The 10,881-nt window shown below is 66.3% G+C and overlaps 1 protein-coding gene across 2 annotated transcripts; it reads right to left on the reverse strand.

Annotated features, from left to right (window-relative positions):
- Positions 1–122: 122 nt before the first annotated feature.
- On the reverse strand, positions 123–9,655 carry PYGM (glycogen phosphorylase, muscle associated). 2 transcript variants are annotated; one of them, XM_019490214.2, is made up of 20 exons: positions 9,365–9,655; positions 8,016–8,117; positions 7,493–7,571; positions 7,156–7,259; positions 6,812–6,943; positions 5,710–5,821; positions 5,325–5,407; positions 5,029–5,172; positions 4,750–4,842; positions 4,366–4,512; positions 4,074–4,237; positions 3,520–3,634; positions 3,018–3,119; positions 2,788–2,935; positions 2,390–2,448; positions 2,082–2,223; positions 1,571–1,778; positions 1,024–1,158; positions 772–838; positions 123–596 (listed from the first exon to the last, which is right to left on the reverse strand). In XM_019490214.2, the coding sequence occupies exons 1-20, from the start codon at positions 9,605–9,607 to the stop codon at positions 444–446; spliced, it is 2,532 nt and encodes an 843-aa protein (XP_019345759.1). In that variant the 5' UTR covers positions 9,608–9,655; the 3' UTR covers positions 123–443. The 2 variants fall into 2 exon arrangements, with proteins under 2 accessions (XP_019345759.1, XP_059574407.1); XM_059718424.1 differs by lacking the exons at positions 8,016–8,117; positions 9,365–9,655 and adding an exon at positions 5,911–6,085 and having other exon boundaries at positions 7,493–7,565.
- Positions 9,656–10,881: the final 1,226 nt, after the last annotated feature.

Here is a 10,881-nt window from a genome sequence, read left to right on the forward strand (position 1 = left end):
CCCAGGTGTCCGGTCCCCGACCCACTCCCCTCTTGGAGAGCCCGGGGGTCCAGGCCCCAGCCCCCCCTCGTCCCCTGAGCCGCCAGGCGTCCGGGCCCACGAGAAGGGAAAGGACCAGGCCGGAGGTGTCAGCTCAGCTTTATTGCTCCGGCCGGGGGGCCCGGCCAGGCCTGGGGCAGGTCACCGCAGCGCCTGCCCCCAGGGACTTACAAACAACCATTACAACCCCCCAGGAAACCCATGAGGATGCCTGGGCTCCCGCTGCAGAGGGGGGGGCTGCGGGCTCCCTGCCACCCCCTCGTTTTCACAGGGCAGCTCCCCCTGCCGCTGGGGGTCCGGACTGCACCAGGGGGAGGGGGTCAAGCTCCCCAGCATCTCTGGGGACAGGGGCGGAGCCAGGGCCCTGGGGCATGGCTCCAGCCCAGGGGGCGGGGCCTCAGGGGCTACTCGCGGGGGTCGTCGGGGGCGGGGATCTTGGCGCGGGTGGGCTCCACGCCCCAGATCTCACGGGCGTACTGCGCGATTGTGCGGTCGCTGCTGAACTTGCCCGAGGCTGCGATGTTGCGGATCGCCGTACGCGTCCACTCCCTCGTGTTCTGCAACACACGTAGACATGCGTGTCAGCCCCCCCAGGCACATATGGACAAGTGTGTCAGCCCCCTTGGGACACACGTCAGACCCCCCCAGACATGTCCTGGGGTGGAGGGGAGGCCATCATATGTGTCAGGCCCCACCCCAGCTTACATACGCGCGTGCCAGGCGGGCACTCACCTTGTAGAGGGCGCTGACTTGCTCCTGGCACTTGATGTAGGCCTCATAGTCGGCAAAGACCTTGAACCTGGGGGGGTAGGCAGGGAGCGGGGTATCAGCACCCCAGATGCCCCAGCAAGGACCCCTCCCACCCCGGTGGGAAAAGGCCCTGGTGGCTCCCTCCCAGCTCCAAGCACCCGCTCCCCGGCAGGGGGAGAAGCCAGGTGCTGGGGGCTCAGACCCCCAGCAGGATGGGGCCCAGGTGCGCAGGACCTGTCGTGGTTCATGAGCATGTTGACCACGTCCTTGAAGAGGTCGGGCTGCCTGGGCGAGAAGAAGCCGGTGCTGAGCTGGTCCATGGCCTGCTTCAGCTCGGGCAGGCGGTCGTAGTAGTCCTTGGCGCAGTACCTGGGGGCATGAGGAGGGTCACCGTGGGCTCCCAGGAAAGGGGGGGCTGGGGTCACCCCAGGACACAGCTGCCCCCCAGAACCCCCTGGGATCAAAGGGTGGTGGGGGAGGAAGGGTTAAGTGTCTATGGGGGTGGTCAGTCAGGGGGTCTCCAGCCCCAGGGGGCCAGGAGGAGACTGAGAAGAAGCTGGGGGGGTTGAGAGGTCATGGGGGGTCTCTAGCCCCAGGGCAGTGGGAGTCCCCAGCCCTGGGGGGTCTGGAGGGACAGGGAGGTCAACCAGGGGCTCCAGGGGTAGGGGGGGCGCTGGAGGTCAGCAGGGGTGCCCAGCTCCAGGGGATCACTGGGGGGTTTCTCCAGCCCAGGAGGGGCTGGGGAGGTCAGCGGGGTGCCCATGCGGGGGGGGGCACGCACCCCTGGCGGTCGAGCTGGTCCACGTCGTCCACACGCATGCCGAAGATGAAGATGTTTCCGTCGCCCGCCTCCTCAGCCATCTCCACATTGGCGCCGTCCATGGTGCCGATGGTCAGGGCCCCGTTGAGCATGAACTTCATGTTGCCGGTGCCCGAGGCCTCGGTGCCCGCCGTGGAGATCTGCTCCGACAGGTCGGCCGCTGGCACCACTGCCCATGGTACCACGGGGTTAAACACCAGCCCGGGAACTCGGGAGTCAGCCCCCACCCCACCCCCACCCTGGGGCCATTGCTGGCATGTACAGGGTTAAACAGCACCCAGGGTTAGGGGGCACTCACCCCCCACTCGGGGTCACTGATGGCACATGCAGGGTTAAACACGAAGCCTAGGGGTTGGGGGGGGTCAGAGGTCACTTGTCCTCACCCAGGGGACAGGCCCTACCCTTCGCAGCCAGACACACGTTATGGGGGGGCTCGAGCCTTGGGGGTCAGAGGTCAGGGGTCGGGCCCTACCCTTCTCGGCCAGGGATACGCGGTAGTTCTCCAGGAAGAGGAACTTGAGGCGGTCGCCGACCACGGGGTCGTGGTTCACAATGTCCCCGATAGACGTGATCAGCTTGATGATCATCTTGGCCATGTGGTACCCGGGTGCTGCCTGGGGGGCCGGGGGGCAGGGGTCAGCCCCCCTCACCCTATCCCTCGCCCCCCACCCTGCTCTGCTCTGCTCTGGAGGGTCCCCAGACCTAGGCAGCACTCCCACCCCACTGAACTCCCCCCCACCCCATAGCCCCACCCTTCAGCCCCTTCCCCCCCAGCCTCACCTTGCCCCCGATCATGACGGTGCGGGGCACAAAGTGCTTGTTCGGCTCCTTCTTGATCCCTGCGCGGAGACACAGGGGTGAGGGGCTGTGCCCGGACGCCTGGGTTGTCTCCAGCCTGGGGGGTGTGAGCAGGAGGGCTGGGAGCTTGGATGCCTGGGGGGGCTGGGGTGGGGGTCAGGACACCTGGGTGCACTACCCTCCCCGAGGGGGCGCAGGGGTGGAAGGCAGGGGCTTTGGGGCATCCCGGACGCCTGGGGTCTCCCAGCGCTGGGAGGGGGTGGGGCCCGGTGGGTAGAGCAGGGGCACTGGGAGCCCGGACGCCTGGGCTCCCCGCAGCTCTGGGACGGGCGGCGGGCGCGGAGCTGGTGCACCCCAGAGGCCGGGCGCCCCGGACTCACGGTTGTAGAAGGTGATGACGTGGAGGCAGTTGAGCAGCTGGCGCTTGTACTCGTGGATGCGCTTCACCTGGATGTCGAAGAGCGAGTTGGGGTTGATCTTCACCTTGTACTCCTTCTCCAGGTAGGCCGCAAACTTCAGCTTGTTCTCCTGGCGTGGAGGAAAGCATGGGTGAGACCCGCTCCCCCAGGATCGGGGCCCAGATCGGGACCCCCCTCCCCCGTCCCGGTACCTGCTTGACTTTGGCCACGTCCCGGATAAAGGCCTCGTCGTCCACGTGCGCCAGGAGCTTGCGCAGCTGGTCCAGGTCGGCGATGTAGTCCTCGCCGATGCGCTGGGGGCGGAAGGTGAGCTGGGGGACCCCCAGGGCCCCCCATCCCAAAGACCTCCCCCAGCCTGGATCCCTGACCCACTGTACCCTGCTGACCCCCCCCAGAGGCCCCTAAAAGGCCCCCCAGCCCCCCTCCACACCCAGGGTCCCTCCAGCCTGGACCCCCTCATCCCACCCCAAAAGTCCCCTAAGAGGCCCCCCCAAAGCCTCCTGCCCCCCAGCCTGGACCTTCACCCCCCCCCGTAAAGTGCCCCCCCGAGAACCCCCTAAAAGCCACCCCCCACCCCTCCCCACTCTGCCCAGCCCCCCCACACCCAGAATCCCCCTGCCTGGACCCCCTCATCCTCTCCTATGTTTCCATCCCCTGTGACCCCCCCCTGCCCCAGAGCCCCCTGCCCCCCACCTCGGCGATGACCTCAGCCAGCCCCGGGTTGCAGAGCACGAGCCAGCGCCGGGGGGTGATGCCGTTGGTTTTGTTCTGGAACTTGTGGGGCTCCAGCTCGTAGAAATCCTTGAAGCTGCGAGAAAGGAGGCGTGAAGGGGGGGCAGCCAGCTCTGGGGAGGGGCAGGGCTGGGGATCCAGGTCTGCCTGGCTCTGGGGTGAGGTGCAGCCAGCTCTGGGGTGGGCTGTGTCGGCAGCCAAGTAGAACATATGCAGCTGGCTCTGGGGTGGGGGGGGGTGTTGGTGGCTGAGTGTAACAGGTGGGCACCGGAGACATGGGGCTGAAATACGGCTGGCTCTGGGGTGGGACATGTCAGGGCTGAGTAGAATAGAGATGCAGCTGCCTCTGGGGCAGGCACAGGAGACACGGGGCTGAACTGCAGCTGGCTCTGGGGTGGGACATGTCAGCAGCCGAGTAGAACAGAGGCTGCCGGCTCTGGGGGGAATCAGGGCTGGGGTGACAGGGACCTCCGGGTTCCTCTGGCTCGGGGGGCTCAAGGGGGTGGGGGACATACATGGTCTTCTTGAGGATGTCGGAGTGGATGCGGGCCACGCCGTTGACAGCATGGGACCCCACGATGCAGAGATGCGCCATGTTGATGCGCTTCACGCTGCCTTCCTCCACCAGCGACATGCGCCGCAGCCGGTCCAGGTCCCCGGGGAAGGTGGTGTAGACCCGCTGGGGGGGCACAGATGGGAAGGGAAGGTGGGGTCAGGGTGTCCCCAAACCCAGCCCAGACACGCCCCCTCTCCCAGGCCCCGCCCAGCTGGAGAGAACCCAGGCGCCCGAGCCCGGCCCCCACGTACGTCGAGGAAGCGCTGGTTGATCTCGTAGATGATCTCCAGGTGCCGCGGCAGGAGGGTCTCGAAGAGGTGGATGGGCCAGCGCTCCAGCGCCTCGGGCAGCACCGTGTGGTTGGTGTAGGCGCAGGTCCGCACCGTGACGTCCCAGGCCTGGGCAGAGGGAGGGACAGGCCAGGCTGGGGGGGTGGGCAGGGCTGCAGGGACAGGGCCGTCTCTGGGGGGTCAGGAGGGGATGTCATGGGGACAGGGGCTGTAGCTGGGTCTGGGGAGGGCAGGGCTGGTATAACAAGGGCTGCGGCTGGCTCTGGGGAGAGCAGGGCTAGTGTAACGGGGACAGGGGCTGCAGCTGCCTTGGGGGGTGGGGGAGACTGGGTGCCCTGCACTCACCTTGTCCCACTCCAGCCGCTCGATGTCGACCAGCACACGCATGAGTTCGGGGATGGCCAGCGACGGGTGCGTGTCGTTGAGCTGGATGGCCACCTGCGGGCGTGGGTTTGAGTCATGCTACTGCCGGGGGGGGGGGTGCCCCCAGACCTCCCTGTCGGGGCTGGGACCACCCGGACCCCCCCAACCCTCAGTCCTGCCCCCTCAGCCCTCATGTCTCCCCCCACCCATACCCCTGTCCCTCAAGCGCCCCCTGCTGGCTGCTGGTGGGGGGAGGTTTACCTTGTCGGGGAAGGCGTCGAAGTTGGTGCGCACAGGATCGCGGCAGCCGAACTTGGAGGACTTGAAGCGGCGAATGATGTCCTGGAGGGTGGCGGCGACCACGAAGTATTCCTGCTTGAGCCGCAGCTCCTTGCCCTCGAAGAACTGGGTGCAGCCAGGGGAGGGGGAGGCGCTGAGCGGGGGGAGAACCAGGCGTCCGGGCTCCTGGCCCCCCGGCTCTCACCCCATGGCCCTCCCGGCGCTGGGGAGAACCCAGGCGTAGGGTGCCCATGGCAGGGTCTGGGGAACGCACTCACGTTGTCGTTGGGATACAGCACCCGGGAGATGTTCTCCGCCAGGTTCCGGTCCAGCACGGCCTGGATGTAGCCCCCAATGTTAACTGCACAGGACAGAGGGGGGTGTGAGGGGGGATGTGGCTGAGCCTGGGGGGCGTCGGGGCCGGGGATCCAGGTCTGAACTGCGGCTAGCTCTGGGGTGGGCTGTGCCAGCAGCTGAGTAGAAGAGAGGCAGTCGGCTCTGGGGTGGGGCAGGGGACACAAAGCCGAGCACTGGGGTGCAGCCGGCTCTGGGTTGTGGGGTATCGGCGGCTGAGTAGAACAGAGATGCGGCTACTTCTGGGGTGGGGCCGTGGGGCCTGGGGCCGTGGGGCTGCAATGAGGCTGGCTCTGGGGTGAGACTCACAATCCTTGAGGTTGAACTCATTGGGGGCTCGGGCCGACCAGAGGCGCATAGTGTTCACCGTGTTGTTGCGGTACCCGGGGACCGGCGTGTCGTAGGGCAGCGCCAGCACCACCTGTGGTGGGAGGAGGGGGTTAGTCCCACCTCTTTGCCTCCCCCTCCCCCCCCCGCCATCCCATAATATCCCCAAGGCTGCACACTCACCCCCTTCCTGGGCACAAGGGCTTGCACATGCACACACAGCCATGTCCTGCGCGGGTAGAAGCACATGCGTGTGCGAAGAACCTGGCAGAGTCCCAGGTGTATCCACACACGAGCATGCAGACACACGCCCCGGGGCCATGTCCCCACACGCCCATGCCTCCTCAAGCCATGTTGCCTGTGTGTGCAAAACACACGCATGTACTGTTCCCTAAGGACCAACACACCGTGTGTGTGTGTCCATACACACACTCCCCGAGCAGTCCCACGTGTGTGCATATGCACGTGAAAACTGTCCCATGCTTGTGCCCACGTGTGTGCTCCTGATCCATGTCCCACATGTATATGCAATGCACATGCAATGTGTATGCACATGCATATACTCCCTAAACCATGTCCCATACCTACACACACACGTGTGCACGTATGGAGTGCTCTATACACATGCGCACAAGCTGTCTCACACATGTGCCCCCAGATTCATGGCCCAGCTGCATTCATATATGTGCAGACACTCGTACATGAATGCACCTGAGCCACGTCCTCTATGTGGGCACACAGGTGTGCACCTGAGCTGTAGACCATGCATACACACACATGTGCACCAGTGCACACACCTGCTCTGTGTCCCATGCCCATACACACCACTCTAGCCACGCCCCATACATAGACACATGTGTACCCCTGACCTGCCCCATACGTGTGCACTCATATACACACGTGTATCTCGACATCTCCCATACAGGCTCACACCCACATGCATGTATACCCCCCTAGCTGCTCCACATGTTCACACACATACAGATGTGTATCCCAAGCTCCCCCACACATGTTCACACCCACACATAGCCCAAGCTCCCCCATGCATGTGCGCACACGTGCGTGTGCCCCCTCCCTGGCTCACCTGGGTGTCGACCCACTTGGTGCCATCGGCGCTGTGCTCCACGTGCCCGTAGAAGTGCACAGGGATGGAGTACTCTGGCCGTGCCTTCTCCCACGGGTTCCCGTAGCGCAGCCAGTCATCAGCCTCCTCCACCTGCGGGGGGGGAGGGGGGTAGTCACTGGGACCCCCCCAAAATCCCCTGGGCTCGGAGGGAGGGGGTAGGATACTCTGCCACCCCCCAACCATGACCCCTCCTCCCTCTCCCACCCTGGACATGCTCCCCTCCCCCCACAAGAAGTGCCTCTGCCCCCCAGGACTTGCCCCCCCACCCCCCAGGGGCACCCCAGCTCCCCCTGCCCCCACACCTGCCAGCCGCCGCTGATCTTCTGGTTGAAGATGCCAAACTCATAGCGGATGCCGTAGCCGTAGGCGGCCAGGCCCAGCGTGGCCATGGAGTCCAGGAAGCAGGCTGGGGGGCACGGACAGCAAAGGGTTAACGGGGCCAGCTTTGGGGGGGGTGTTCAGGAGAGTGGGGGGTTAATGGGGCGGGGCTGGCTGGGAGTGAAGGGTTAATGGGGTGGGGGCAAGCTGGGGGAGGCTCTGGGCAGTGAGGGGTTAATGGAGTGGAGTGTGGGGAGGGGTCCCAGGCAGGAAGGGGTTAATGGGGTCACCCGCCTTTCCCCCCTTGTGCCCCCTCCTCACCTGCCAGGCGCCCCAGGCCCCCGTTGCCCAGTCCGGCGTCCTCCTCCTCCTCCTGCAGGTCCTCCATGTCCAGGCCCAGCTGGGGGGCAGGGAGGGGGGCAGGGGTCAAGGGGCAGTGACCCCCCAGGCCCCTCCCCCACTTGAGCCCTCCCCCAATATCCCCCATAAGCCTCCCACTCCCAAATGCCCCCCTGACACCCCACTCTGCCTCCAATACCCTCCTAATACCCCCTCTGCCCCAACACCCATGTAAGACCCCACCCCACTTCCAATACCCCCCGCCCCCTCAATACCTGCCAGGCTCTGCCCTAATCCCCCCAGCCCCTCCCCTAAATACCCTCATGCCCCCCCCCATTTCCTGCCCTGGGGGTGCACACGCACACATGCTCTCACACACACACACACACACAGGGGCACATTCCCATGCGTGCCCATGTATGCCCATGTGTGCACACACGTATGCACACACACACGCACACATGTGCTCCCATGCCTGCTCGCACACGCGCGTGCGGGGCGGTACCTGGTAGGTGGCCTCGTCGCAGGCGTTCTGCAGGCCCAGGTTGACCATGGTGTTCTGCAGCGTGCGGCCCATGTAGAACTCCAGCGACAGGTAGTAGATGCGCTGCGGGGCGGGCAGGGGGGGTCACCAGGGTCAACGAGGCACATCCCCCCCCCCCCCCGACCCCCCAGGGCACCCTGCAGGGGGCGGGCATGATGGGTCCAGGCACACACACGTGCACCAGTGCATACACACTTAGGTGCACCCCCCAGTGGTGCACGCACGCATGAGCTGACGCCTGTGTGCACCTACTTGCACATGCGCATGTGAGCATGCATACACACATGCATGAGTGCTGGTGCCCATGTGTCCACACTCATGAGCACATACTTGCACATATGTGCCTGAGTGCACGCACATGAGTGTGTCCCAAGTATACACCTGTGTGTGTGCTTGCACATATGTATCTAAGTGCGCGCGCACAGTTGCACAGGACTGCACGCACACAGGCACACATACCTATACACACTGGTGCTTGCACAGGCATGTGAACACACCTGCAGGGGAGTGCGTGCACACACACCTGTGCACATATGCAGGGGAGGGCACGCTCTGGCACACGAGGGTGCACTCAAGCGTGCACAGACACATGCACACCAGTGTGCACACACTTGTGCACCCCCCAGTGTGCAACGACAGAGAAACCAGCCCCTCCCCTGCTGCCCTAGAGGAGTTCGGGGGGGGCTCTGTTTCCATGGCAGTTCAGTGACCCTGCCCCCCCCCCCCCCCCCCCCAGCCTGGCGGGTGCCCCAGGCCCAGGCCCAGATCAGGATCCCCCCGGCCTGTCCCCCACGACCTGGAAAGCCTGAAGGGCCCAGATCTCGCCCCCCGGACCCCGCTCCCCGCCCCCCCTTCCCGCAGCAAAGGGCAGGAGTTCACCGCAAATGTCAGGCTAAAATTAACCGGCCCCCCCGCCGCCCCGGGCTGGCCGTGCCCCCTGCCCCAGATCGGGGCCTCTTGCCTGGCACAGCCCCCCGGTTTTCCCCCAGCGGGGGCAGGCCAGGATCCCCGGCTCCACCCCAGGAACCCCCTAAACCTGCCCGGGGGCTCCCCCTCTCCCATCATGCCTTGCAGCCCAGCCAGTGGCTATTTATAACTGGCTCCAGAGACAGCAACCCCCCCCCCGGAAGTGACAGGGGGTTGGACAGGACCCCCCAGCTCCAGGGGACCCCCCCCGCATAGCCAGCCCCGCCTGGGGGCTGGGGGGCAGGAGGGCCACCCCTTCCCCGTGCCTCAGTTTCCCCAGCTCTACAAGCACGGGGGGAGGTGGAGCCCCGGCCGGGCCCCTCCCCGAGGCGCCCCCCGCGCACCTTGGGGTCCTTCTCGTAGTAGTACTGCTGCGTGCGCAGCCAGCGCCCCACCAGGTGGTCGCGCACGGCGTGGGCGAGCGCGAAGTAGTAGTCGCGCGGCGCCGCCACGTTGCGGTCCTTGACGAGCGTGAAGTGCAGGTGCCGGTTGAAGCTCTTCTTCAGCTCCGCCACGTTCTCCACGCCCGCCAGCCCGCGCACGCTGATCTGCTTGCGCTTCTCGTGGTCCGACAGCGGGCGCGACATGGCTGCGGTGCGGGGTGCTGCGGGGCCCGGCGGGCAGTGCCCGGCCCCGCCCCCCCCGGCCTATCTATACCCGGGACGCGCAGCGCTCAGGACCGCCCCGCCCCGCCCCGCCCCGCCCGGCGACGGGGGTGGGGGTCGCCGCCTGTGCCTGTCGGTCCTCCCTCCGGCCCCGCCCCCCTCCTCCCGGGTCGCCACCATCCTGCCCTTCCCCTCGCCCTCTGCCAGCCCCCCGGTCCATCCCTCCGAGGGCCCATGCCCTTCTCCCGCCAGCCGCGCCCTCATCAGTCTAGGCACCTGGTTCCACCTGCTCCTGCATCCAGCCCTGCTCTACCTGCCACCCTCAGTCCTCCACTTGCCCCCACCCACCCCTCTTGTCCTGTCCTGTCCTTTCTCTGCAGCCCACCTCCCTTCCTCCTCCCCTCCCCTCCCCTCCCCTCTGCAGCCCCTGCCTCCTCTCTCCCGTCAGTCCAAGTGCCCACCTCTCGCTCCCAGAAGCCGGGGCGGAAAGGACCCAAGCAGAGCTCTCAGCCAGTCCGGGCCCGCCCGGGGCAGGAGAGCACTGGGCTCGCGCGACCCCAGCTAGGGCATTCCCCAGCCTCCTCTTAGAGACAGACCCCCGAGGTAGGAGCCAGCACCACCATCCATCGGCCTGGTCACCCAGCCTCCATCTATCCCCGCCCGGGCCCGTCCCACCTGGGCTCCCTCCGCCCCGGGAGGGCTGGGGCTGAAGCCCAGGCGCCCGGGTCCCTCCTGGCTCCCGACCCCGCCTCCAGCCAGTGCCCAGGATCCGGCCCCCCTTGCCCTAGGCCTGGGTACCCGGAGCCCCGCCCCCTCATGAATAACCAACGACCTGCCCCGCCCCCCCCCCCGGTGAAAAAGCAGGGTTGCTATTTCGAGCTTGTCCGCCCAAGAAGGGAGGGAGCACGGAGGCGGGCCTGGGACCCCGCCGGGCTATTTCTGACCCTCCACAGTTCTTCTGCACACAGGACATGGGGAGTGCTGCCTAAGTGTGCAAGCAGCCTGCATGTGGGTGCACACCCATGCACAGGTGGGGCATGCACCTGTCTGCACACAAGGACATATAGCACACGTGCGTGCATGCTCCCCACGTGCACACGTGTAAACAGGGCAGCAGCCAGGAGCACACCTATGTCACCATTGGTCTCCAGTCTAAGGTACACCCATGCACAGGCCAGCGCCACTGAATCAGGCCACAGGGCACACAGGAGGGAACCAGGCCCAGGCTGCCACATGCCAGCTGGCTGCCGGTAACC

The sequence above is a fragment of the Alligator mississippiensis genome, chromosome 15 (genome assembly GCF_030867095.1).
Source record: "Alligator mississippiensis isolate rAllMis1 chromosome 15, rAllMis1, whole genome shotgun sequence".
Classification (NCBI taxonomy): domain Eukaryota; kingdom Metazoa; phylum Chordata; order Crocodylia; family Alligatoridae; genus Alligator; species Alligator mississippiensis.

Coding starts and splice junctions, on each gene's coding strand:
- PYGM (XM_019490214.2), bottom strand. CDS start 9,607: ATGTCGCGCCCGCTGTCGGACCACGAGAAGCGCAAGCAGATCAGCGTG. Junction 5,173..5,324: donor TGCTGTATCCCAACGACAAC/GTGAGTGCGTTC, acceptor GGCTGCACCCAG/TTCTTCGAGGGCAAGGAGCT. Junction 1,159..1,570: donor GACCAGCTCGACCGCCAGGG/GTGCGTGCCCCC, acceptor TCATGCCCCCAG/GTACTGCGCCAAGGACTACT.